Here is a 24,662-nt window from a genome sequence, read left to right as displayed (position 1 = left end):
CCACCATCACCACCATCACCACCATCACCATCACCACCACAATCCCCACCACCAACACCACCATCACCACCATCCCCACCATCCCCGCCACCATCACTGCTAACATCCAGCAACAAGAGCCCGTGTAGGACGAGCGCTGTGATAACACCGTTCAGGTCGGGCAGTCTTGGCCCTCCAGGGATTTAAACTCTAAGCCACTCTGATGCCTGTAGCCACACAGAGGAGACAGTGAGCTCTGGGCATCAGGGTGAGGTGTGCGGTGACGGAGGCTGGGTGGGGATGGGTGCCGAGCTGGCTGCCGTCACCTGGTTCCTCACGGACTCAGTCCGGATGGGGTCCTCAGCAGCCAGCGCGGCGCTGCTCAGCAGGATGAAGAGCAGGATGAAGTTGGTGAACCAGGTGGCGTTGACGATGCGATGGCACAGGACGCGGATCCTGCGGGGGCGGGGTAGGGGCGGGAGGCTGTGACCGGCCTCCGTCGCTGGACCCCTCCCTCCCGGTCAGTGGAGAAGGCCAGCCGGCAACCGGGTGGTCTCTGGCTGGCCTCGCAGGGCCCTGTCCCACCTTCTGTTCCTGCAGCCCCAGTCCCATCCCGCACAAGCCCTCCCCCAACACTCCACCCCATGCCACGGCATCCCCACCAAAACATCGGGGCAGGCCCGTCTCCATCCCTGAGGCCGACGGCTGAAACTCCATGGGGACTACAGTCTGTATTTTAAAGGTGTAAAATTGTGAAGCCAGTGAGAACTACAGCTTATCCCCTTGTCCTGCTCTTGGAAAGGAACCCAGAGATGTGATCCCTCTTAGGAGTAAGTAACTGGTAAGGCTTAAAGCATTACGTCTCCCAGAGATTCCGGCACTTTCAACTGGGCACAAGGTCTTAAGCTAAAGGAATGACTTTCTCACGGTGTAATTGTAGGCCCAGGGAGTCAGGAGAAGGGGGCCTTCTCAGAGCAGGAAGCAGCCCTCTCTGAGAGCCCCACCAACCACCCTGCCCCGCCACCGAGGGGCCACCCACTTATTGGTGGGGCTGAAGATAAAGAAGGCGCTGGCTTCTGGAATGGGCACCGCCTTCTCCTTCAGCTGCAGCTCAGCCAGCGGGCGGGGTCGTGGGCTTATCGGGATCTCGGGTTCGTCTTCCTCATCATCTCCTGTGGGGGAGGGGAGAGAGAGGTCGGGGTGTCTTTCCACGTTTCACTGCTCCCCTGGCTCCTGTGCTCTGACCCCAACCGTGAACCCCCAGCAGCCAGCAAGCAACACGGGGCACGAGGGCGCCAGCAGAGTCCAGCCAGGCACCTCCCTTCCTTGCGGCACATGGGGCTGAACTGTCCAGACAACGGTCAGGCTCAGAACCTCCCAGACGTCGGGCCGGGAGCAAAGGTCTGGGAGCCTTGCCGTTGCACCTCCTGTCTCGGGGCTGGACGCACCACCACGAATGCTCGCAAGCTGGGGGTGCCGGGGAGGGGCCCTGCTTGGCACGAGGCCAGAGTGCTGGGCCCGGCTCTGCCCCTGACTCTCAGGCCAGGCGGGCTTCTGTCCCTCCTGAGTGTGAGACCCTCAGCTCGCGACATTGACAAGGGGCAGGAGGCCTGTTGAGATAAATGGACTTGGAGCTTCTCTCCTGGGGCCGGGTTCCAAAAACCATCATTCAGGGAGGAGCTGCCAGCATGAAAAGAAACCAGGATTCTTTCCTTCCGGGGCAGGTGTGGGGTGGGAGGGGCTGGGAGGGGGAGGGGGCCCCTCGGGCTCGTTTGCTGAGTCTCAGGGCCTTGTGAGAGGGAGCTGTCTCCCCAAGTCCTCAGCCGCAGACTGGGGGCACTGTGGGAAGTTGGGGTGCCCTTTCCTTTGTCCCCTCGCCTACAGCTGTCTCCTGCCAGCCCCTGGCAAGGTTCTCCCGCTCTCTCTACCACGGCGGCCCCTGCAGGGTCTCCTCCCGAGACCCCACTTCTTCCTGCCAAAGAGCATCCTCACGGGACATTTCCTGCCTCGCCTGGGACCAAGGGCCCCAGAGACACATGTTATGCTTAATCGCAGAGACCGCTAATTCTTAGAACTCGCGTATTTGCTTTCTTTTCCCGCCTTAATTCTGATTTTCTCCGCCCGCGCCCACTGTGTTAACTTCGTTGTGCATATCTTTCGTTGGCAGCCATTTCAGATTCTTTTTGGAAAGAAGCAAGATAAACACATTCAGCCCCCTTGGTAAGAACGCCCCTCCGCAGCCCACCCCACAGCCCCTCCCCCACCCTCCGCCTTCTCCCCAGCCCCGGCCCCTCCCCCACCTCAGGTTTCCTGGCTCAGCCTCTCCCACCTGCACAGCGGCCACTCCCATCTACTAGGAGATGGTTATTAGATGAAGCAGACGAAGTCGAATTATTCTAAAACCCAAATGTCCCTTCTGGCAGGTATCTGAAGAGTTATCATTAGTCTTATCTATTCCAGCTCCATCCTCCCTACATTTTACTTGGCAAAATCCTTGCATTTTTTCCTTTCTTTTTCTTCTCGGATTTCTATAAGGCTTTTTTTTCTCAGTTTTAATATTTTTTTATTAAAGTGTAGTTGATTTACAGTGTTGTGTTAATTTCTGCTGTACAGCAAAGTGATTCAGTTGTGCACATATAGACATTCTTTCTTTTTTATATTCTTCCATTATGGTTTATCACAGGGTATTGATGAATGGATAAAGAAGATGTGATACATACACACACACACACACACACACACACACACAATGGAATATTACTCAGCCACAGAAAAGAACACAATAATGCCATTTGCAGCAACATGGATACAACTAAAGATTATCATGCTCAGTGAAGTGAGTCAGACAGAGAAAGACAAACACCATAGGGTATCACTTATATGTGGAATCTGAAATATGCCACAAATGAACCTATCTGTGAAACAGAAAGAGGCTCACAGACACAGAGAACAGACTGGTGGTTGCCAAGGGGGAGGGGGTTGGGGGAGGGATGGAGTGGGAGTTTGAGGTTAGCAGATGTAAGCTTTTATATATAGAATGGATAAACAACAAGGTTCTACTGTATAGCACAGGGAACTATATTCAGTGTCCTACGATAACCCTTCATTCTATCTATTGATTGCCTATCTGGTGCCAGACACTGCTATTTGGAGCACAAAGGGTCCCGCTGGAGCTTAGAGTCACGGGCGCAAACAGATGCAAATAGGCATGAAATTGCACCAGTGACCCAGAGCTGGAAGGACCCAGGAGTGAGCTAAGAGACCTCGCCAGCTCTTGGGCACCAGCCTCTCCCAGGTGGCCTTTTAACCTTGGAGCTCCCTCCAAGTGTTCCCTCCTTGGCACCGACGACGAGGACTTCTGCTGCAGCCACAGGCTGTTTGCACCTACGAGGCGTGTGTAGTGCATTCGTGGCTGTGCGCTATGCATCCCCCTCCCCTCCACCCTGGTCTCCTCCATGTAGATCTTCTTCCTCGTCATCCCCTGCGGGGCACAGACGGTGAGCAGCCTGCCTATCTCCTGTACCACACGGCCCCCTTGTGAGCTATTCTGTGTGGCTGGAGGGGCTGGAACAGAAGCCGCGTGTGCCCATCTCCTGCACCACACGGGCGGCTACACCCCCCTTGTGAGCTATTCTGTGTGGCTGGAGGGGCTGGAACAGAAGCCATGTGTGCCCACGAGTCTCTGGGCTCCTTGAAAACCAGATCCTTAGCCCTGAAGCGCACAGCCAGTACTCAGTAAATACTGGCTGAATTAATTGAAAATAAAATGTGTACATTTTCCCACTGTGTGTATCGTAGGGAGAGGCAGGCTGGCAGACGGCTCATTTGCAATACGAGGTACACAAGGGATGTCTGAGTCCTGATCTCCTCGTGGATGGGTCCAGGTAGGGGACACACAGGAGAGATTTCGTCCCTGGGGAGAAGTCACCCCAGCACACCCGCCCCAGGTCCCAGGACTCTCACCTGGGAAGTCGGCTGACGGGTAGGGGTCCTTCACCTCATTGACATTGGATTCAAACTCATCGATTTTCAGCTGGAGGAAGGAACACGATGAAGGTGAAAACCCAAGCTGTGGTTCTCACCTAATGAACATTGACTGGAGGGCCGTGTAGGTGTCAGCTCACCTAAGCCTCCCTATGGCTCGGGGCGGGGTGAGGCAGTGGGTGCTATTATGGTCATCCCCGTCTTACAAAGGAGAAGCCAGGAGCAGAAAGGTCAGCCAGGCTGCCCAAGCTAGCAGGACCCCAGCCTGTCTGAGCCTGAGCCCCTCACCCCTGCTTAGTTCTTGAGAAGAGAGTGGACTGCCCCAGGCCACGACCCCTGCTCTGGGGGCCGGTTCCTGCCCCGCTGAGCTCTGCTTCCTCGGCTCCAGGAAGGCTGAGCAGGGCCAGGCTGACAGGCGGGGCAGGGCTAAAATCGGGGGGAGGCTGGTCTGGGCGGCTCTGAGGGGAGGGGGACACCCTGACTGGGGTGGAAAGCTGGGACTCAAAGGAAGCCTGGTTCCTGGATCGGGGCGTCTGTGTCCTCAGTACAAAGGATTCCGTGAGACAGAGCCGCCCTCACCTGGCTGGTGCCCTCACCTGGCTGTTACCCAGGCAGACAGCCCCTCTCCTGCCTCCCCCTGCCCCCCAGCGTCCTAAGGCACCAGGCGAACAGGGGACTTTCAGAGGCCCCTCCCCGTGCGACCCCTGAGAGCGCCCCCCATGACGGGCTCACCTTGGCCGTGGTGGGGATGCCCTCCCCCTTGGGTTTCTGCTCCAGCTTCTTGGCCACCGTCGACTTCTCCTCCTCTGACTTGTCTGGGAGCCCCCTGGGTCGGAAAACCAAGAAAGCCCAAAGTGGAGGACCAACTGGAGGGTTCTGGGGGATGCGCCCAGCCTGAGGACACTGCAGGCTGACCCCGTGCCCACGGGCCGGGAGCATCGCGTCCTCCCTCTGCAACGAGGGAACAGGACAGGCGTCCGCCCGCAGCCGGGCAAACCCAGGGGCCGTTGGCCGGTCCCAGGGGAGGGTCCCAGGCCGCAGAGGGTGAAACGGCAAACTCACAGGTGCCTGAGGCCCAGCAGAGGGAAGGGACGCCCTCCAGGAAGTGTGCCTGGCTCTGCCCTCGGCTCCCTCCCGCCTGCCGACTGGCCTGCAGTCCTGAGCGGCCGCAGTGGTTTGGCCTCTGCTCCCCAGGGAGCCCCTTGCCCGGAGCGGGCGGATCCCTGCAGGTCCCTCCCGCTGGGCGCGCCCCGCTCACCTGGACATCTTCCGGCGCCTCCGCTCCTCGGCCTTGGCCTTCTGGGCCGACGTCAGGCTCTCCGCCTCCGCCAGGTTGTCTACCGCGATGGCCAGGAAGACGTTGAGCAGTATGTCTGAGGCGGCCCGCTAAGGAGCTCGGGTGGCAGGGAGGGACGCCCGGGAGGCGGGACCTGCCTCCTCCCGTGCTCCAGGCTCCCCGTCTTTCTATGACTGATTCCTCCCACCTGTCACCAGTCACCCTGTGTTTCTCTAACGTCCTGCCGGAAGGAAGTGTCCTACAGCTACACCCGCACTGCCACCGGCTGTGTCCCACCTCCCCACCCCCAGGAGCTCCCCAGCAGCAGGCCTGGGCACCTTGACCCCGCTTTAACCCCAAGCCTCCTCCCCAGGCCCTTTTCTGTGCCCTGCGTCTGGGTGGATACAGTTGCCACAGACGAACAGGATGATGAAATAGATGCAGACGAGCACCCCGGGGTAGGTCGGGCCGCCGTAGGCCATGATCCCGTCGTACATCACGGAGTTCCAGTCCTCAGCTGTCAGCACCTGGCAGGGGAGGGAGGGTGGGTGACGCAGAGGGACTCGAGGGTCTTCTCTGGGGACTGCGCTGTCCAAAAGTCCCCTTCCAACCCTACCCCCAGACCGGTCCTCTCTCTTCATCCGGGGTGAAGTCCCTGCCCTCCTGAACCTCTCCCGGGGGTCGAAGACCTCATCGTTGGCTCTTCGGGGCCAAGGAGCTTGATTGTGGCGTCAAGGCTTCCACGAGCTCTGTTCCTAAGGCCCAGGCTTAGCTGTGCTGCCCACACTGGACCCCCTGCCTTTCCAGCCCCCAGAAAGAGTGTGAAATGTCAGGTGCCTTGAAAGACAGGATGCCCGACCAGCCGGTGGGGTGAATGGAAGAACGAGGTGACACCCTGTGTAGGGCCGGCCGGTTGTTACAACTGCCCTTCCCACTGGCAACACCGAGGTGGCGTCCCCTGAGTACTGGCCCGACAGAGAGGAGCGCGTGTCTGCTCTGCGCTCACGCAGCTCGTTCTGGAGGCTGGCCGTGGCTTTAGTGAGCGGTGGCTGAGCCATGTCCCCGCAGTGGGAAGTGGTTTGTGTTCCTCTGGGGCTTTTGCAGCCTTGCAGAGGGACAGCCCACCTTGTCTGACCTTGTGCTCAGAGATTCTAGTAGCACGTGGGAGAGAAAGCTCCCTGCCCACCCAACTCCTTCACTCATTAGCCACTGCCCTACTGTGGGCCGGGGCTCTGCTGGGCGAAGGGATGAAGACACACAGGACACACGGCACAGCGCCCAGCCTCCAGAGCGTGGAGGAGACAGACAGGCGACCGTGGCCTGGAGGGCATGCGGGGGCCCAGAGGGCAACGTCGGATCACGGAAGGCTTCCTGGAGGAGGTGATGCCCAATCTCCAGCGGCAGGCAGCGGGCTTTAGCCTACCTGGAAGACGGTGATGAGGGCCTGCGGGAAGTTGTCGAAGTTGCTGCGCCGCACCTCCGTGTCCTCAAAGTCGTACCTGCCCCCGAAGAGCTGCATGCCCAGGAGGGCGAAGATGACGACGAACAGGGACAGCAGCAGCAGCAGGGACGCGATGCAGTGGATGGAGTTCAGCAGCGAGGCCACCAGGTTGCTCAGGGACGTCCAGTGCCTGGAGGAGACGGGCAGCCCCCACCCCCGGCATCCCTGCAGTCGACGCAGCTTGGGGGAGGCTGGGGGCCGGTGGGATGCGGGGGGGTCGGGCAGGGCTGCCTGGATCCGGGCTGCACACCCAGCTTCCCTCCGCCAGAGTACAGATCTTGGTCTGTCATCTCATTCTGTTAGTAGGACGGCCGTTTAGCTGCTGGCGCCACCACTGGACTCTGAACCCCACGGGGGTGAGGACCACCCCTTCCTGTGCAGCCCCGGCCCCGGCGACCGTCCCACCACTGCCCCCTTCTCTGCTCCCCTTCCATCTTCCTTTCCCCCCTCCCGCTCCCAGGTGCTTCTTTTCCCCTTCCTTCCGTCTTTTCCACACCACAATGGTGAGAGGCAGGAAGACAGGAGCGCCGAGGCGGAAGGGGAAGGCGCTTTCTCCTGCAGAGACGCAGGATGGGGCAGTGCGCGCGGGCGGGCGCTCACTTGGTGATCTTGAAAATCCTGAGGAGGCGGATGCAGCGCAGCACGGAGATGCCGAGGGGTGTCATGGCCCCCGACTCCACCAGCAGGATCTCCAGGAGGCCGCTACACACCACGAAGCAGTCGAAGCGGTTGAAGATGGACATGAAGTACTGGCGCAGGCCCAGCCCATACATCTTCATCAACATCTCCACGGTGAACAGGGCCAGCAGCACCCGGTTGGCGCTGTCTGCAGGGTGGGCCACGCAGCTCCGTGTCACTCTCCTCCCTGCCCTGCCTGCCTTGGCCAAGCCCTCCACCCTGGACACCCTCCCTGCATTTTCAGGGCATCTTCCTTTCCCCGCCCTCCAGATCCAGGAAAACCTGGTGAATTTTCACCATTGAAGGAACGCAGTCTAGATTTCTAAGAAACTAAACGACACTGTGTTCGGCAGGTCCACCCTCCTCACTCCACCGATCAACCTGTGAGCATTTTAACCCCATTCCCCTGATGTCCCAGAAGCACTGACACTGTTGACCAACCTCTTGCTTTTTTTTTTTTTTTAAACTTGCGGGATCTCAGTTCCCTGACCAGGGATCGAACCCGTGCCCCCTGCAGTTGGAAGTGCAGAGTCCTAACCGCTGGACCACCAGGGAAGTCCCCTCTCGCTTTTTCAAACGTTCTCTTTCCTTGGCTTCCAGGACGCCACATCCTTCTGCATTTCTCCTGCTTCTTCTGTTTCTCCTGCACCCTCTCTGCAGATGCACCCCTACCTCAGCCCTGAGTGCTGGACTTGAGCTGTGCACATGAGTACCATCCTCTGGGGATCTGGTGATGTCTTCTAAGACCACAGCTTCGATTGCCATGCCTGCCAATGACTCCGGATTTAGACTCTTCAACCCAGACTTCTCCACGGAGTCCCAGACCTACTTTCCATCTGTCTCCTCAACATCTCACTGGGATGTCTCAGAGGCACCTCAAACTCAACATGCTCAAGTCTAAGCTGATAGGTACTGCCCGTCCTCCCCCATCCCCCCAAAATACCTGGTCACTGACTGTCTTCCCCATCTCAGCAAGTGGCACTACCATCCATCTATCTGCATGGGCCAGGAACCTCAAATTCATCTCTGACTCCTCTCGGCGGGCACCGTTCACATCTTGTCCACATTTGGTCATTGACAGTGCTTGGCACATTCAAGGGGCTCTCAGGAAGACTGGTTGCAAGGAATAAATGGATGCATGGATGGATGGATGCAGGAATGGTTGCGTGGATGGATAGATGGATGAATGGGTGGATGGATGCATGCATGAATGAAGGAATGGATGCCTGGATGGATAGATGCATGCCTGGATGGGTAGATGAATGGATGGATGGATGAATAGATGGATAGATGGATGGGTGGATGCATGCATGCATGAAGGAAGGAATGGATGCATGGATGGATAGATGTATGCCTGGATGGGTAGATGGATGGATAGATGGATGCATGGGTGGATGGATGCATGCATGCATGAATGCATCTGATCTGTAGCATTGTTTCCTATCTCCTTTCCATAGAAGAAGACAATCTTCTTTTCTATTTTCCTTCTTTTATCTCTTTCATTATTTTATTTTAGGCCACACTGCGTTGCTTGAGGGATCTTAGTTCCCTGACCAGGGACTGAACCCAGGCTACAGCAGTGAAAGCGCCGAGTCCTAAACACTGGACCGCCAGGGAATTCCCTCTTGCATCATTTTAAACATAGTGTCTTCCTACTATCCAACCTCCCCTCCTCTGTAATCCTCCTCTTGTTACCTTGTATTTACCTCCACTGTTGCCCTCCCTATACTGACCTGACGTCACTTATCAATATCTCTCTTTTCCTCTGGCTCAGGAAGCTCCTTGGCGTCAAGAGAGGTACATTCCTTGTGTGTGCCCTGCATTCTTTACTGGACCTGACCCAGGGTACGTGTGTAATACATAGTTGGTGAAAGATTGCTGTTTCTGGAGTAGAACTTGAACTTGGATGCATGAAGTGCTCAATTACTGGTCATCTGTACGTCCAGTGTCTGTGATAATTTGCCCAGACATCTGGCGAGCACCTGGAGTGTCCCCAACTTGTTGCTGTTATGGCCCCTGGTAATGCCACGAGGAAAAGAGTACCACTGCCTAGAAGTTCTAGAAAACAATGTCGACATCTAACGACTTCTTCTGCAAAACCTGAGGTGCCATTGGCCAGCACTGGCCATCAGCCGCGTGTCTCACCTTGCAGGTGGGTCAACCAGAGAGGCTGGTGGTGGTGTTCCGAGGCGATCGACAGGGTGTTGAGGGCGACGATCAGGATGACCAGCCAGTAGAAGACCCTGGACTTCACCGCGTCGTGGCACTTCCAGCGGAAGACGCGGTTCCACCGCCTCCAGTGTCGGCTGAGAAGGCAGGGGGCGGGGCCGAGGCTGAGCTACTCCAGCTCCTCCCCAAGGCCGCCACACTTAAGTCTCACCACCCACTCCCTCCTCCAGCCACATGAGAGGGCCAAGGACCTGAACTGCAGAGGCAGATTGCAAATCTTGCCTCTTACAGCAAATGTCTTCATCTTTCAAAGGAGAATAGTGATGATGCCGACCTCGGACGGAATGAGAGACAAGGCCCGGCACAGAGTAGGGCTCCGTGCGTTTCCAACTTAATTAAAGCAACCCTGGCATGCCCCGTTTTGCCCGTCATAAAGGCAATTCTTTAACAAATTGGTCGTATCTGGTGTAGGGGAGGGCGCGCAGAAAGGCACCTCCACTGTCAGATCGACCTCTGTGCAGCATTTACCAAGGTTAGAACCTGTGCTCCCTTTGACCCAGCAAGCCTGTTTCTAGGGATCTGCCTGGCAGAAATGTTCACCCTTATGCACAACGGTTCCCTGTGGCACTGTGTGTATTGTCCCAAACTGGACAGCTTACGTAAACAGACTACAACATATGTGCACTGTGGAACATTTTACATTCAAAGATACATCAAAAGACAGTGTGTGAGCTATCACACCTTGCGGAGATGTGGAGGGACCTGAAATGCACGTCACTAAGTAAGAAAAGCTGATCTGAGAAGACCACACACTGTGTGAGTCCAATTAAACGACATCCTGAGAAAGGCAACACTATGGAGACAGGAAGATCAGTGGTTGGTTGCCAGGGGTGGGAGGTGGGGTGTGAACAGGCAGAAACAGAGCATTTTTAGGGCAGCGAAAATACTCTATATGATACTATAACGGTGGGTACGTGTAATTATACGTTTGCCCAAACCCACAGAACGTCCAACACCAAGAGTGCACCCCAACGTAAACTATACACTTGGACGATGCAAGTTCATCAGTTGTAACAAACGGACCATCTGCTGGGGATGTCGATGGTGGGGGGCGTTGGGCGTGGCTGGGGGAGGGGCAGGCGGGGAATCTCAGCACCTTTGGCTCAATTTTGCTGTGAATCTGAAACTGCTCCGAAAAAAGAAAGTCTTAGAAAAAAAAAAAAAAGAAGGTTTGTGTCTGTATAAAGTTGCCCTCAATAGAAAATTCTAAATTTAAAATGTCAGTTACCAGTTTATGTGTGGATTGTATTCATTTATCCAACGAGCCCTCCCGCGTGCTGGACACCGTGTTTGGTTCTGAGGTGACAGTGGTTAATATGAGAAACCTCATCGTGTAAAAAGTGAAAACAAAACCAAAAAAAACTGGGGTGTGTGTGCGTGCGCGTGTGCGTGTAAGAGAAATGAAAGCGTGCAAGAGGCTTCAGAGGGATACAAATCTAACTGTTACCATGGTTACCTCTTTGAAGGGCAGAGAAGGCCATCTTTTCTTTGGTGTATTTCTCTATTGTTGGATCTTTCAAAATCACAGTCACGTATGAATTTGGAAAAGGAAGCAGCCAAACAGAACACACGGTCCTCTCCAGCTTCCTGCCTCCAGCCCCCCACCCGCGACACTCATGGTGGTCATAGGCTAACTCCCCGTCTGGAGCAGAGGTTTCTGGGACTAATTATCCCACCGGCTCCCAGTTTCTTCCTTACGTGGTGAGTAAATAGGTCATCTGCCCAGTGCCCTCCAACTGCGCTAAGGGAAAGACACCCAAAGGCCACCTAGGGAGGTGACCGGGGTCTAACTACATGTCTCAGGGAGCTGCGGGCTGGGAGGACCCGCAGCTGGACAGATACTCACATAAACTGGATGACTTTGTTCAAGCCTGCGATTTCATACAGGCTCTCTGTGTCAGAGCCACCTTCATCCAAAGCCAGCTTCCCTGGGGACAGACAGGTCCAGTTGGCCAGGATTCCGGGCCCCTCTGGGCTGGACACACCTGGAAAGGGCCCGCTGCCTGGGGACACCTGTGACAGCGACCCTGGGTGGGCCTGGACCCCTCCCTCTGCGCTTTCCTGAGCCCTAGAGAGCCCGCATCGGAGGGGAGGGCGGGTCCCCAAGGGACGGTGCAGCACTTTGGGACCTTGTGCTCCGGGAGGGCCCAGGGCACACCAGGCCGCCTCCACCGCAAGGTGCCAGGCTAGGCCTCTAGGGGCCGGGTTTTCTTATCTGCAAAGTGGTGATGCCGTTCCTGCCCGATGGGCCCCCTGGGGCTGCAGTGGGGCGGGTGTGGAGGTGCCCCTGTGGGAGCTGACCGCGAGGGCAGCTCTGGGGGGGCTGCCGACCTCAGCTCGTGGCTCCAACCTTCTCTCAAGTCGTCCACATCCATGACCTCGCCCTGCGTGATCCAGCTCAAGTAGCCCCGGAGGTCCTCATCCAGCTGCTGCTTCTCCCGCAGCTTCTGGAAGGTTCCCCTGGACTTGGCCTTCTCCCGCTCCTTGGTGAATTCCCTGCAGTGGGGGGGGGGGGAGGCGGAGGAAAAACGCAGCTTCCTGGGGCGAGGGAGCCCGTTCTGCGGCTGGACGTACCCCCCCACCCCCGGCCCAGTGTTGCCTGGGGTCCGGGGCCCTTTAGGGAGGCTGAGGGGCGGCCCTCTCCCCCTCACCAGCCCCGCCCTCCAGGGCCCCCCCCCCCGCCCCATTCCTTCTTTTCCTCCCATCTCATTTCTCCCGCCTTGTCTTGGGTGACCTTGGACATAGGGGTTAATGACATGACCGTGCATTGCCCTAACAGAATTGCCATGGACCCTCCGATTTTCCGTGCTGCCCCGACCCTTTAGGCTGCCCGAGGAATTTAGCTCTGCCTACAGACTTAAGGCCCTGGGGGACATGCTCCTGGGCCTGGAAGAAACCAGACAGCAGCAATGGAAGGAAAGGACCCGAGGGTCAGCGAGGGCTCAGAGCAGCAGGGGGAGCCCTGGGCCCCCACGCAGGGTGAGGAGGGGAATCCAGCCCGGTCCGCCCTCACTGGGCTCCGAGGGGCGGGCGGGGGGCAGCAGGGTCGGCTCTCACCGCCTGCACCCTCAGTGCTGCCCAGGGCAGGGTCCAGGAGGGGCTCTTGACCACTTTGAGCCCTGGCCCCTTTGGGGGTCCCACGAACCTATGGGTCGCTCCTCAGAACAGCGCTGTAAAATGCTCCAAATGAAACTATAGCTCGACAAAGGAACCGAGGAGTTAAAGCATAGTTGTTGAACTATAAAGTGGTGATGAAGTAACATATATGCTTCTTTATTGAATCATTAACCAGCAAGATCAGGCGCGGTCTAATAACTGTCATAATTTTGAAGTAGTGATATTTGCAACACCTGTGATATGACAAGGGATTGCTGTTGGGACAAGTCATGGGCAGAGCTGGTACCACGTCATGGAAGGAAGCGCTGCATTTCAGTTAGACTCAAAGAAATAAAGGCAAGTTCTTCCTACCCTAGTCCATGGACCCCCTGAATTCTATGTCCAGGGTGCCTGGAGGGAAGCTCTTGCGGTGGGCACAATGGGGCCGATGGCCACTTCCAGGCTGCCCACCGCCGTAGCTGGGTGGAGCCGTCACAGAGAAATAATGACCATGAGTACTTAGCACTTCTGATGTGCTGGCCTCCATTCTAAGTACTTTACAGGTATTAACTCATTTAATCCTCCCCACAGCCCTGTGAAACAGGCACTGAAATTATTCCTATGTGGCAGATGTGGCTCATGAGGCACAGAGAGGTTAGGTAATTAGTCAAAGGTCACACAGCCACCAAACAGTAGTGCAAGGGTTTAAACTTGGGCCTCTTGCTCCAGAGTCTGTGTGCTTAGCCCGAAGGCCATGCTCAGTGCCGAGCTTCAGCCCAAGCACCTCCAGGGACAGAGGTGGACCTTCACGTGGACAGAAGGAAGCAAGAATGGGATAAGGCTTGAGGAGAAGGGAGAAAGGTGAAGACTGGAGGGGCTCCTGCCTGCATCTGTTCTCTTCCTGGCTAACAGGGAGCATGCTACTGGCTAAAGGGGAGCCAGGGATGAGCGGGGGTCCTAAGCCACATCTCCCTGCCCACTGCCTCCCCTCCTTCCCCCGCCCCTCCTTCTTCCTCCCCTCTCTCCCAGCTGTCTTTGAGCCCCTTACCCGCTCAGGACGCCCAGCACCAAGTTGAGGATGAAGAAGGAGCCCAGCAGGATCAGGGTGACAAAGTAGATCCAGGGCCACTCGTTCCCAATGGCATCGTTGACCTGGTCCAGACGCAGGTGTGAGCCCCATCCCCGACGTGAGGGCTTAGGGCCCCTTGTCAAGCTGGCCCACGCACTGCATCCGACGGCGGGGGCAAGGAAAGAGGCCATATGGGTCCAGAGAGGAAGCCTCTTCTAGCCTGAGGACCTGGGACTGGGCCTTGCTGATGGCTACCGGCCGGTGAGACTGAGCCCTGCCTCCCTCCGGTCCCCGGGCTCCCTGCCTGACCCTGTCATGCCGGCCACCTCCAGTTGGCCTCTTTGCAACCGAGATTCCTCACAGTGGAAGAAGCACTAAAAAGCCTTGGCCTGCGCTTGGCCGGCTTCTTCGGGAAGCACGCCTGTGACCCTGGATGAGGCGCCAGCATCTCTGAGCATCGTTCCATTTGCCTCCTGAGCTGATGATCTGAGCTCGCTCCTCACAGGCTGGTCACGGGTGAAACAACACGCGTGACTGTCCTTTGAAACGTTTAATAATTGGCTCCAATAATCTGAGTCGACGAGAGCTACTCACACTAATCCTTTATGTTTGCAAAGCATTTGATGGGTTTACAAGCACCCGCCATAGGCAGTGTCAACACGCGGCTGAGCTCCGGGCTTGGAGCCGGATGGTTAGAGGTCAGCTCTTGGCCGTGTCGCTCACTAGTCCAACAGCGGCCAAGTTACCGAATGTCCCTGAGCCTCGGTTTCCTTATCCGGAAAATGGGATCAATGCCTCCCACTGTTGGAGGATCAAAAAAGAAATGCAGCCTAACTCTTGTATCACCAAACAAGTAACCTTCTCCAGCAAGAGAACTTGCACGGCACTAGGTACCCGCACTGCGGTAATTCAGTTAGTGCCCCCACTAACCATCGTAACTACCCCGAGATGGAGTTATAGCATTTTTATTTTATAGACGAGGAACCTGATATCCAATCATATTTTTATGGGAAAGCAATCTTGCCCAGCAGCAAGAAGAGAGACTCAAAGGGCCCTTCCTTCCTCACGAAATCTGAGATTCCACGCCATTGGCACCAAGTCACTCACAGCCAGGCTTAGGGACAAGTTAGGACGTGAGATCAGAACCCACCGAGCTCCGGGTTTCTGTCCCTCACCTGCTCTTGGGACTGCGGACACAGGTGGTACCTCGGCCTCCCCCAAGGGTGCTGGGACACACACCTGAGGCCCAGAAGGGCTCCCCGGGGAGGGGCGAGGAGAAGCGGCAAGACCCTCAGCCCGGGACTGGCAGGCCCCACCCGCTCCCGGCGAGCCTGTGCTGGGGAGACAGCCGGTGGGCTCGGGCCCAGACCCACCCAGTAGAGGACGTCGGTCCAGCCCTCCATGGTGATGCACTGGTACACGGTGAGCATGGAGAAGCCGAAGCTGTCGAAGTGAGTGATGCCATGGTTGGGGCCTGGCCAGCCGCCCCGGCACTCGCTACCGTTCATGGTGCAGCGGCGCCCTGACCCCGTCCGGGCGCAGGGTGACGGCTTCTCGTTCTCCACTGTGGCCACGATGTCTGTGGGCGGGCGGGGGGGTAAGCACCGGCGCAGGGGCAATAAGAGGGGCAGCAGGGTGCGGGTCTCAACGTCAGATTAAAGTCGGGGAGGTGGCCTTGCTGGGAGAGTGTGGTGCAGACCATGGGGGGCTGGGCCGGGGGCACGGATACGGATACGGATACATGGATACGGACAGGGACACAGGCGTCTGCAGGCAGGAGCTCGGGCCCAGGGCCTCGCTGGAGGCGCAGCTTCTATGGACTACAACCGATGAAGCAGATGTGATGTATCATTTGTACCCACAGAGCTTTGTAAAAGGAGGCAGCAGCCCGGCGGGGGCGGAGGTGTGGGCCGGGCCTCACGCTCCGGCTTGAGAGCTCTCTCTGGGATACAGAAGTGGGGATGCGCCCCGATGCTGGGATGCGCTGGACTGGGGGTGGGTCTGCTCCTAGCGGGGGGTCCCCAGCAGGCCTTAGCATCCAGGGAGCCCCTGAATGGTGCTCTTATTGTCTCTAAAGCCTGAAATTTGGGTGATGTCTCGGTAGGTTTGGTCTCCTCTTGTGTTCAGAGGGGTCAGACCGTGAGAGATTGAGTGGCCTTCCTTAACCTTGTTACCAGGGGGCTCAATCCTCAGGAATGGGACGGGGGGCACAGATGGTCCTGAGCTTGGCGTGTGGTCCCCAGCCCCTCGCAGCTGGGTAGCCCCCATCCCAGAGGGGCTTGGGAGCGCTACTGGTCAGCACTGGGCAAGACCTCGTGTGAACACCAGGCGAGACCCTCGAATTTCGTTTGAAGGTTGTGCTAGAAAGCCCCCTCCTCTCTGCCCTGATAATGCCGATGAGAGGCCAGAGATAGGCATGGGGACAGGAGGAGGCTGAGACAGAGCAGGTTAGGAACAAGCCCAGCGAAAACGCCGTGAGAGCTGTCGTTGGAGCTGGGCTGCCATCCCCTTAGGCGAGCGCAGGGAAGTGGGGAGGGTCCCCCAAGACTCTGCAGGTCTCCGCCACCGAGTTAGGGGCTCGTCCTAACAGAGGTCATTGTGTCCTCTGTCTTGTGCTGGGTCCTGTTCCTGCACCCCCAGTGTCAGCGGCACTTGGCCCAGGGAAGCTGAGGACCAGCAAACCACTGCTACCTGACAGCGGGGACCCGGGAGTGCGGTCCATCCTTTCATCAAAATGCCCAGGGGCTTCCCAGGTGGCGCAGCGGTTGGGAGTCCGCCTGCCGATGCAGGGGATGCGGGTTCGTGCCCCGGTCCGGGAAGCTCCCACATGCGCGGAGCGGCTGGGCCCGTGAGCCATGGCCGCTGAGCCTGCACGTCCGGAGCCTGTGCTCCACAGCGGGAGAGGCCACAACAGTGAGAGGCCCGCGTACCGCAAAAAAAAAAAATGCCCAGACTCTATGTGCCCCCTCGTTTCTCGTTCTTTGAACAGGTGTAGGGGCGGAGTTTTCCAGATCCATGTGACATGTGATGTCGCAACAGACCGAATGCAGCGATGGGAGAACTCGGCCGACATCCACTAAGCCAGGTCAGTAAAGAGGTCCAGAGAACATGTAAAACGGTACCACTCTTGTCGCCAAACATTTTTGGTTTGGTTTGGGAAAATAAAATTATTTTTCAGTAATTTTTTTCAACTTTGAAAAAGTATATTATTTATGTTAGTATGTAAGTGGTCTATTACTGTTCTTTTTAAAACGAGTTAATAAATTAATACTATGACATTTTTCTCGGTTTTCATTCCCAACACCATACACATCAACAGACAAAATCTATATAAACAAAAACTCTTTGGGACCCTCAATAATTTTGAAGAGTGCAAAGGGGTCTTTTTTTTTTTTTTAATTAAAAATTTTTTTTTTGGCCACACGGCACGCAGGATCTTAGTTCCCTGACCTGGGATTGAACCCACGCCCTCGGCAGTAAAAATGTGGGGTCTTAACCACTGGACCACCAGGGAAATCCCCCGAAGGGGTCCTGAGAGCAGGCAGTTTGAGAGATGCTGGTTTAGAAGGTGTAGCTCAAGTTCATCCAGGCCCCAAGGTAGCTCATCTCTGACCAGGGGCCATTCGGCCGTTGGGTGCTTCCTGAGTCCCATTCAGACCCCACCCTGTGGGCCCTTAAAAGCTAAGACTCCAGCTACAAGGCAAGTACAGACAGAAATTCGGGCTGATCCTGAGCCTACATGTCAATCCACAAGTGGCCAGAAAGCCCAAGGGCACCAGCCTTATGTGGGGCAGGGGTGCTCAGAGGAAGAACCTGACCGTTCACCCCCCTTGCCCCCTGACCCCAGCAGAGCTGTTTCCCGCCCAATCTCCCTTGTCCAGGAGAAACCCATCCCCAAGGTCAGTGGATGGGGGAAGCAACGACCTAGTCCTGGGGCTTCTCCACGGCTGGGTGAATCCCCCTCTCGAGATGTCCCCAGACCTTCCCGACACCCCGGCCCGGAAGCTCACCCGTCCCGATGAAGTAGCAGGTCTTGTGCATCTTGCCCTTGAAGAGCTCCAGCCCGATGATGGCGTAGATGATGGCCATGAAGAGTACAAGCAGGGCGATGTGGAACAGGGGCTGCATGGCCTTGAAGACGGAGTTGAGGACCACCTGCAGGCCTGGGGGGCGTGAGGGCAGGGGGAGAAGGACGACTTAGCCCCCCTCTTGGTCTCCTGGCCCTCCCTCGGAGCCTCCTCCACACCAGGGTAGGAGGGGGCCCAGGACTGGGGCGAGGGGGAGGGGCTCTGCCACCCACTGGGCACCCCGGACACCAGCCGGAGCGGTCTGAGCACGCGGAAGGCCCTCAGAGCCTTGACATCCAAGCCGGCGCCTTTGCTGCTCATCGGGGCTGTGTTGGTCTGGATGACGTTGACCTGCTCCAGAATCACGGTGAAGACCCTGAGGAGGACGAGAGGGAAGGAAGGCGGCCCAGCGGTCAGCTAAGCCTCTGGCCCGGGGGTCAGGGGCCCCGTGTCCCATCCATGCTCAAGGTACCGGTGGAAAGATGGGGGGCAGGCGGCAAGGTACAGTTCATTAGCCGCTAGCACCTCTGCTTTGGTGACGCCCATCTGGGGAATTTTAGAAAGAATCCTGAGGCCACGTTCAGGCTCAGTAAGAAGAGTGTCGGGTCCATTTGTGATGGCCACTCTGGGTCCTGGAGGGGGCTGAGATACTGGTGCCACGGGCAGCTACAGTCAGGCCGGGGGCTGAGCACACCCCGTGGTGGGTGGAGGGTTCCAGCAGCCCACACTCGCGCTTGGAGGAAGGGGGAACGCGGAGGAGAGAGCCCGGAGCTGGTTCTCCGTCGAGCTCTCCTTCACTGCATTTCTGACAAAGCCCCTTTATGGTCCTTCCTGCTCTCAGTGTACTCAGATTGCCATTATCCTTTGAGGTCCATCTCAAGTCCTTCTTTAGGAATCCTTCCATTGACATCTGAACCCCCTGGGCTGCACCACGTGTGAAACAACGGTGCGCTGTGTGGCCTTGTTCTGCACAGACTCGTGGCCTCCAGCCAGGCAGTCCATCAAGGGCAGAAGCTGATTCACAGAATTCTCTTTGCCCTGTTGTGCCTAAAGCAGCACTCGGCAATTAGTAGATAAGGAATATAATTTTTATTGAGTGGAAGGGCAGCCTAGTGGTTAAGGGCAGGCTCTGGAGCAAGAGTGCCTTGGTTTAAATCCTGGCACTGCCACTGGCTGGCTGTGTGACTTTGGGTGGGTTGCTTGACTTCTCTGCGCCTTACCTTCCTTAAATGGAGAAAATAAGAGGATTGTTGGGAGAATCAAATGAGATGGTACATGTAAAGCACATAGTAAGTGTATGATAAACGCTGCTGTTACAATTAGGTCGTGGCTACCAAATCTTACGTTATGGGCTCAACCACGCTCCCCCCCACTCCAAATTCATACGTTGAAGCCCTAACTTTTGGGGCCTCAGAATGTGGCAGTATTTGGAGATAGGACCTTTAAAGCGGTGATTTAGTGAAAACGAAGCTGTTCAGGCAGGCCCTAATTCAATCTGACTGGTGTCCTTGGAAGAAGAGGGAACTTGGGCGCACACCAAGGGTGTGTGTGGATGGAGGAAAGACCACGTGGGGACACAGCGAGAAGGCGGCCATCAGCAAGCCAAGGAGGGAGGCCTCAGGAGAATCCAGACCTGGCCACACCTTGATCTTGGACTTCCAGACTCCAGAACATACATTCTGGAGAAAATACATTTTTCTGGTCTCAGCCCCCAGTCTGTGGCATCTTGTTACGGCAGCCCAAGCAGGCTCATATGGGTTATTAAACGTCTTTTCTCATGGACCCAAATAACAGGTGCTCAACACAGGTCCATGGAATAAATGAATAGATGATAATAAAGCATGAGAAGTTTATGAACGTCCAGAAACTGCTGGGCACTGGAGCCACTCACACATTTCCAGTTTTGTGTGAAGAGAATAAGGAGGGAATTCCCTGGTGGTGCAGCGGTTAAGAATCCGCCTGCCGATGCAGGGCACACGGGTTCGAGCCCTGGTCCTGGAAGATCCCACATGCTGCGGAGCACCTAAGCCCATGTGCCACAACTACTGAGCCTGTGCTCTAGAGCCCGCGAGCCACAACTACTGAGCCCACGTGCCACAACTACTGAAGCCTGTGCGCCTAGAGTCCGTGCTCCACAACAAGAGAAGCCACCGCGATGAGAAGCCTCTGCACCTCAACAAAGAGCAGCCCCTGCTCGCCGCAACTAGAGAAAGCCCGCGCGCAGCAACAGAGACCCAACGCAGCCAAAAATAAATAAATAAATAAATTTATTTTTTAAAAAAAGAGAGAGAGAGAGAATAAGGATACTGGCAGTGCCTGGCTGGGGAGGGTGTGAGCCGTGGGCGCCGCCCCCCCCGTCCCCGGCCCACACCCCTGCACTGCTGCACCTGCCTCTGGGCCCTCGGGCAGCCCGCTGAGCTCAACCGCACCCCCGGGCCTCACTCACCCCAGGAATACGATGATAAAGTCCAGCACGTTCCAGCCGCTGCGCAGGTAGGCGTCCTGGTGGAACAGGAAGCCGTAGGCAATGATCTTCATGGCGGCCTCAATGGAGAAGACGATGAGGAAGAAGTACTCCAGCTTCTCCTGCGGGGCGAGGCAGTCACACCGCGGCTCCCCTACCTCCGCACCCTGCTCCACCGCTCTGCGGCCAGTCTTTGGCATCCCGCACCGCCAGCTCCCTCCCTCCCTCCCTCCCCCGCCCCCCGTGGGTGGTCCCTCCCCAGGGGGCCTCTGCTATGTTGTGTTCCTCCTCCCACTTTGTCTTCTTAGCTGATCCCTAGCTGGAAATGCCACATATGTCTGGTTCATTTCCTATCTTACGCACTACAGTATAAACTTCATGAGGTGTGGGGGTTTTTGTTATTTTTTTTTAATGACTTCACTTCTCAGGCTTAGAACTGGACGAATGAATGAACGGTCAGGGCAGCCCCCAGAGTGAAGGCACCCAGATGGCTCTTGTTTGGGTGGCTTTCTCCTCCCTCATCCCGACGACTCACAGTAGGAGGTGGGGGACAGTCCTCAGCCCTCCTGGCTGGTCAAGGTCTTACCTCTCATGTACTTTTCTGTAACCCCTGGCCCACCCCAGCTGCCCACACGCGCTGCGGCCTGCAGGCAGCCACTTAAAGGGCACAAGCACCGACAAGCCGGGCGGGTGTCGGGGGTCACTGTGCCTGGACGAGGCCCCACAGCTTGGAGGCCAAGGGCTTCTGCTTAGTGCCCCCTGCAGAGGCTTTGCCCACTCCCCCAGGCCCTCCCCTGTAGGCCGGCTCTCTCAGCCTCCCATCCTGGCCCGGTCACCCTGCCCCATCCTCTGGGCCCAGGAGAGAGCTATTTCCGGAGAAGCAGGTCACTCTGTCAGAGCTCCAGGCTGACGCCGCTGTCCTTGCAGCCATCCCAGCCAGGCTGGTGGCTTCTGAGAGCTCTGCACACGCGCCCCCACCAGCAAGCCGCCCCCCCAAGCCTGCCCCGCCCCGGACCGGGCTGCAGCCCTGCAGGACCACAGGAGCACGTAGAGAGAACTGGACCACCGTCCTCTGGACCTCACAACCCAAGCCCATGTCACCGTCAGTCACCCACACCCACCCCAGAAAGCCCGCCACCACCGGGCCAGCGCACCACAGAGCCATCACTGTATTGGGGCCACCCCGCTCGTGACCTGGAAGAGAATTTACTTTAACTTCCGAGTGGGTAGATGTGGAAAGCAAGGGAAGAGGTCGCCAACGGCTCGTTACTGTGGATCTGGTCCCAGAACCCTCCCAACTTGGTATTCAGAGCATTTTCCTGAAAGCAAGCTCTCCCTTTGTATGTCGAGGGGGAAACTGAGGCATATATGGGCTAGGCCTGCTTTCCTTAACCTGGACCCTAATCCCTTCCACCAATTTGTAATTCCAAAGCTTTCTCCTTCCTCCAGAAAACAGTAAGGTAGGGTTAGAATGCAAAGCAGCACCGATCCATTCAAGGGCCTGTGTAGGGCCACCGGTGGGAATTGGGGCAGTCGCTCCACGGAGAGGCCCTACCAAGGGCGTCCGGGCGGCCCCGGCCAGGGGGTGGGTGCAGCACGGCCACGGCAGGGCTGAGGGGGGCGGGGGTCCATTCCCCCACAGGGCAGGCTGCCCGGGAGGCAGACACAGCATCAGGAGAGAGGCAGGAGGCGCAGAGTGAAGTGGAGTCAGTGTGTGAACGCCCAAGTGGCTGCCACCCAGGGGCAGGGCAGAAGTGGGCTTGAGGGGAGGGAAAGCAGGGCCGAAAATAGCTGCTGTGCTCACAGGCCGGGCGGCCGGCCACGTACCCGGAGGGCCACCTGCACCTGCCCCTGCCTGTCCGGCTGCCGCCTGGCTCCCCGCAGGTTCCGCGGCCCGACCCTGGAGCACCTGGAATTAGAGCACACTGCGTGGGAGCCCTGTGGGTGCACACCCACGCCCCCGCCCTAGGAGAGGCAGGGGGACGTGTTCCTTCCTGTGTCACAGAAACTGTGCCACCGATGTCACCTTGGGTGGCCCCAGAGCCCCTCCGGCCTGGGCTCTTTCCCTGGCTGCCGCGGTGCGGCGCTGGCTGTCTGTCCGAGATCCACGTCATCAGCCTTCCCAACCCCCCATCTCCCATCCCCGCTTCCTTAGGCTCCCCACTCCAGCGGGCAGAGAGAAGCAGGGGGTTTCGGGCATAGCGGTTCTCTCGGCAGCTCTGTTTCCCTGGGTGAGTTCCTAAGCCTCTGTGAACCTCAGTTTCCTCGTCTGTAAAACAGAGACGACGATTGCTCCCTGCCTGAATCAGCGGAGGACAGGAGACCGTCGTGTGGGAGCGTCCGCCTCGCCGGGCCCCTCCCGCCGCTCAGGGGGTGACAGCCTTTCCGCACCGCGTGCTCTGGTTCTCGCGGAGCTGTGGTCCGAGGTCTTGTCTGGGGGCGGCTCACGGGCCTGGGCTCCGTCCAGCGCACCTCTAACCCAACCAGACACTCCCTGCCCCAGAGCCTGCTCCTCCGAGGGGTCTCTGTCTTGGCCAATGGCACTGAGTTGCCCAGTGGGGACACTCGGGGTCTTTCCGGACCCCTCCCGTTGCTCTGCCCTGGGTACCTCTACCCACCCAGCCCAGGCTTTTCTGCACCCTAACATTTGCTGGATCCACCTGCACTCCGCACCGGCCGGCCTGTCCCCCAAACTCGCACAGCCTGTGTCCCCACGCCTCCCCGCCTGCACGACCCCCTGACAGCCCCCGTGTGATGTCCAGGCCCCGGCTCTCCCGCTGCCCCGGTCCCGGCACCCCTGCCCACAGCGGCCCCTCTGCCTGTGTCCCCAGGTCCGTCACCCAGCAGATGTGTCATCTGCCCAGATCCCTCTGAGCTCCCAGGGCGAGCTCCCCCTGTGTGGCCCGCAGTCCCCGTACCACTGTGCTGCTCTCCACCACCCTCCGCCAAACTGCAGCCCCCCGAGACCACGAGCGGGGGCCCCAAGAGCGGGGGTACCCCTGGTTTCTCTGCCACAGGACGGAAGAGGTGACATTCCCCCAACGGCAATGGGAGCTGGGCGGGGGCCAGGGGCACCCGCGGGCAGCTTCCCTGAGTCTCTGTTGGTGGTGGCTAAGGCGGGGCTGGTGGCGGGACTCCCCCAGCCCACCAGGCAATGATGCTTATCCTGGGCACGGCTCCCCTCCCACCCCCAAAGACCTCTGGGGCTCAGGGCTTTCGCCCTTGCCATTCCCTCTGCCTGGAAGGTCCTTCCCAGACAGCCCCACGGCTGCTGTCTTCTTTCTTTAGGACCCCAACCCCAAAGTTGCCAGAGGCCCTCCGGACCCCTCCTCCCCTCCCCCAGCTGTCTTCTTCCCCTGCTTGGGTTCTTTGTCAGCAGCTGTCACTGCTTGCCGTGCTCTGTTTCTCTCCTTCCTTTGACTGTCCCCCCCGACCTGAATGTACAGTCTAGAGCCTTTGCTGTGTCACCAGCGTCTAGAACCATGCCGGCCACGTGGGTGTCTGATGTGTCAGTGTCCCTGGCGCTGACCCACTGTCGTCACCCTGGGATGAGCGACATAGAGGCTCTGAGAAGCAGCATTTGGGAGCCATCAGAGCGACGTGCCACACCCTCCAAACACGTGGGTGGGTCACAGACCAACGTGGGCTGTGAGTCCCACACGGCACAGGCTGTGACACAGTCCCGTGTGGGAGGACAGCTGGTCAGCCCACGGCTGGATGAGATTTAACAGCAACAAAGTGGTCTTTCCTCACAGATTGTCTGCAGAGCTCTGCTATGGGGCACACCGTACTGCCTGGCGCACAGTAGGTGCTCCAGAAGTGTTTGTTGAATGAATACACAACGGAAAATTTAACCTCTGCCACCACATACCTCGAAAGCAGGTGTGGCCTCACGATCTCTATTCCCGAGAAGGGATGCTAGACCCCAGGCTCTGGTTCCAGAGCAGGGAAGACGTGCCTGACCCGGCCCCCCCGGCCCCCCGACCTCGAGGGAAGACCACAAACCTGTCTGTCTCTGAGGCGAGGGCTCCGATACCAGCTCCCTAGAAGGAAGGACCTTAACTACCAAACGTCCCTCCACAGACAGGCCTCTCACTGGGACCCTGGGGCCACGCTTGGCCAGAGGTGGGCCTGGAACGTGACCCTGACCCACAGGCCTTGCACCTGCTTCTGGGGGCGCTGGAGCCAGACCCTCCCAAAGTCCTGGGCTGGAAACAGCAGGGCTCAGGCTGCATCCGCCCCGCTCACTGCCTCTATTTTCGGGCTGAGTCCTCTCTCTCCAAGGGTCAGCCATCCTGGCCCGACTGCTCACCTGCCCT

The 24,662-nt window shown here is 57.8% G+C and overlaps 1 protein-coding gene across 1 annotated transcript in view; it reads right to left on the bottom strand.

Moving 5' to 3' along the window:
• CACNA1S (calcium voltage-gated channel subunit alpha1 S) overlaps positions 1 to 24,662 on the bottom strand; it is a 65,406-nt gene that overhangs the window by 30,881 nt on the left and 9,863 nt on the right. Inside the window, exons 3-18 of the mRNA XM_029228383.1 lie at positions 20,326 to 20,465; positions 18,113 to 18,255; positions 17,823 to 17,975; positions 15,186 to 15,391; positions 13,792 to 13,895; positions 11,998 to 12,143; positions 11,494 to 11,575; positions 9,564 to 9,724; positions 7,341 to 7,566; positions 6,663 to 6,870; positions 5,646 to 5,766; positions 5,222 to 5,336; positions 4,696 to 4,789; positions 3,943 to 4,012; positions 1,019 to 1,151; positions 306 to 435 (exon numbers count right to left, since the gene is read on the bottom strand). Of these exons, the coding sequence (XP_029084216.1) occupies positions 306 to 435; positions 1,019 to 1,151; positions 3,943 to 4,012; positions 4,696 to 4,789; positions 5,222 to 5,336; positions 5,646 to 5,766; positions 6,663 to 6,870; positions 7,341 to 7,566; positions 9,564 to 9,724; positions 11,494 to 11,575; positions 11,998 to 12,143; positions 13,792 to 13,895; positions 15,186 to 15,391; positions 17,823 to 17,975; positions 18,113 to 18,255; positions 20,326 to 20,465 (2,232 nt within the window). The remainder of the gene's footprint in view (positions 1 to 305; positions 436 to 1,018; positions 1,152 to 3,942; positions 4,013 to 4,695; positions 4,790 to 5,221; positions 5,337 to 5,645; positions 5,767 to 6,662; positions 6,871 to 7,340; positions 7,567 to 9,563; positions 9,725 to 11,493; positions 11,576 to 11,997; positions 12,144 to 13,791; positions 13,896 to 15,185; positions 15,392 to 17,822; positions 17,976 to 18,112; positions 18,256 to 20,325; positions 20,466 to 24,662) is intronic.

Source organism: Monodon monoceros, unplaced genomic scaffold (assembly GCF_005190385.1).
Source record: "Monodon monoceros isolate NGI ecotype Baffin Bay Population unplaced genomic scaffold, NGI_Narwhal_1 Super_Scaffold_18, whole genome shotgun sequence".
Classification (NCBI taxonomy): domain Eukaryota; kingdom Metazoa; phylum Chordata; class Mammalia; order Artiodactyla; family Monodontidae; genus Monodon; species Monodon monoceros.
Note: the sequence above shows the minus strand (reverse complement) of the source record. Positions and strands in the feature narration are given on the sequence as shown.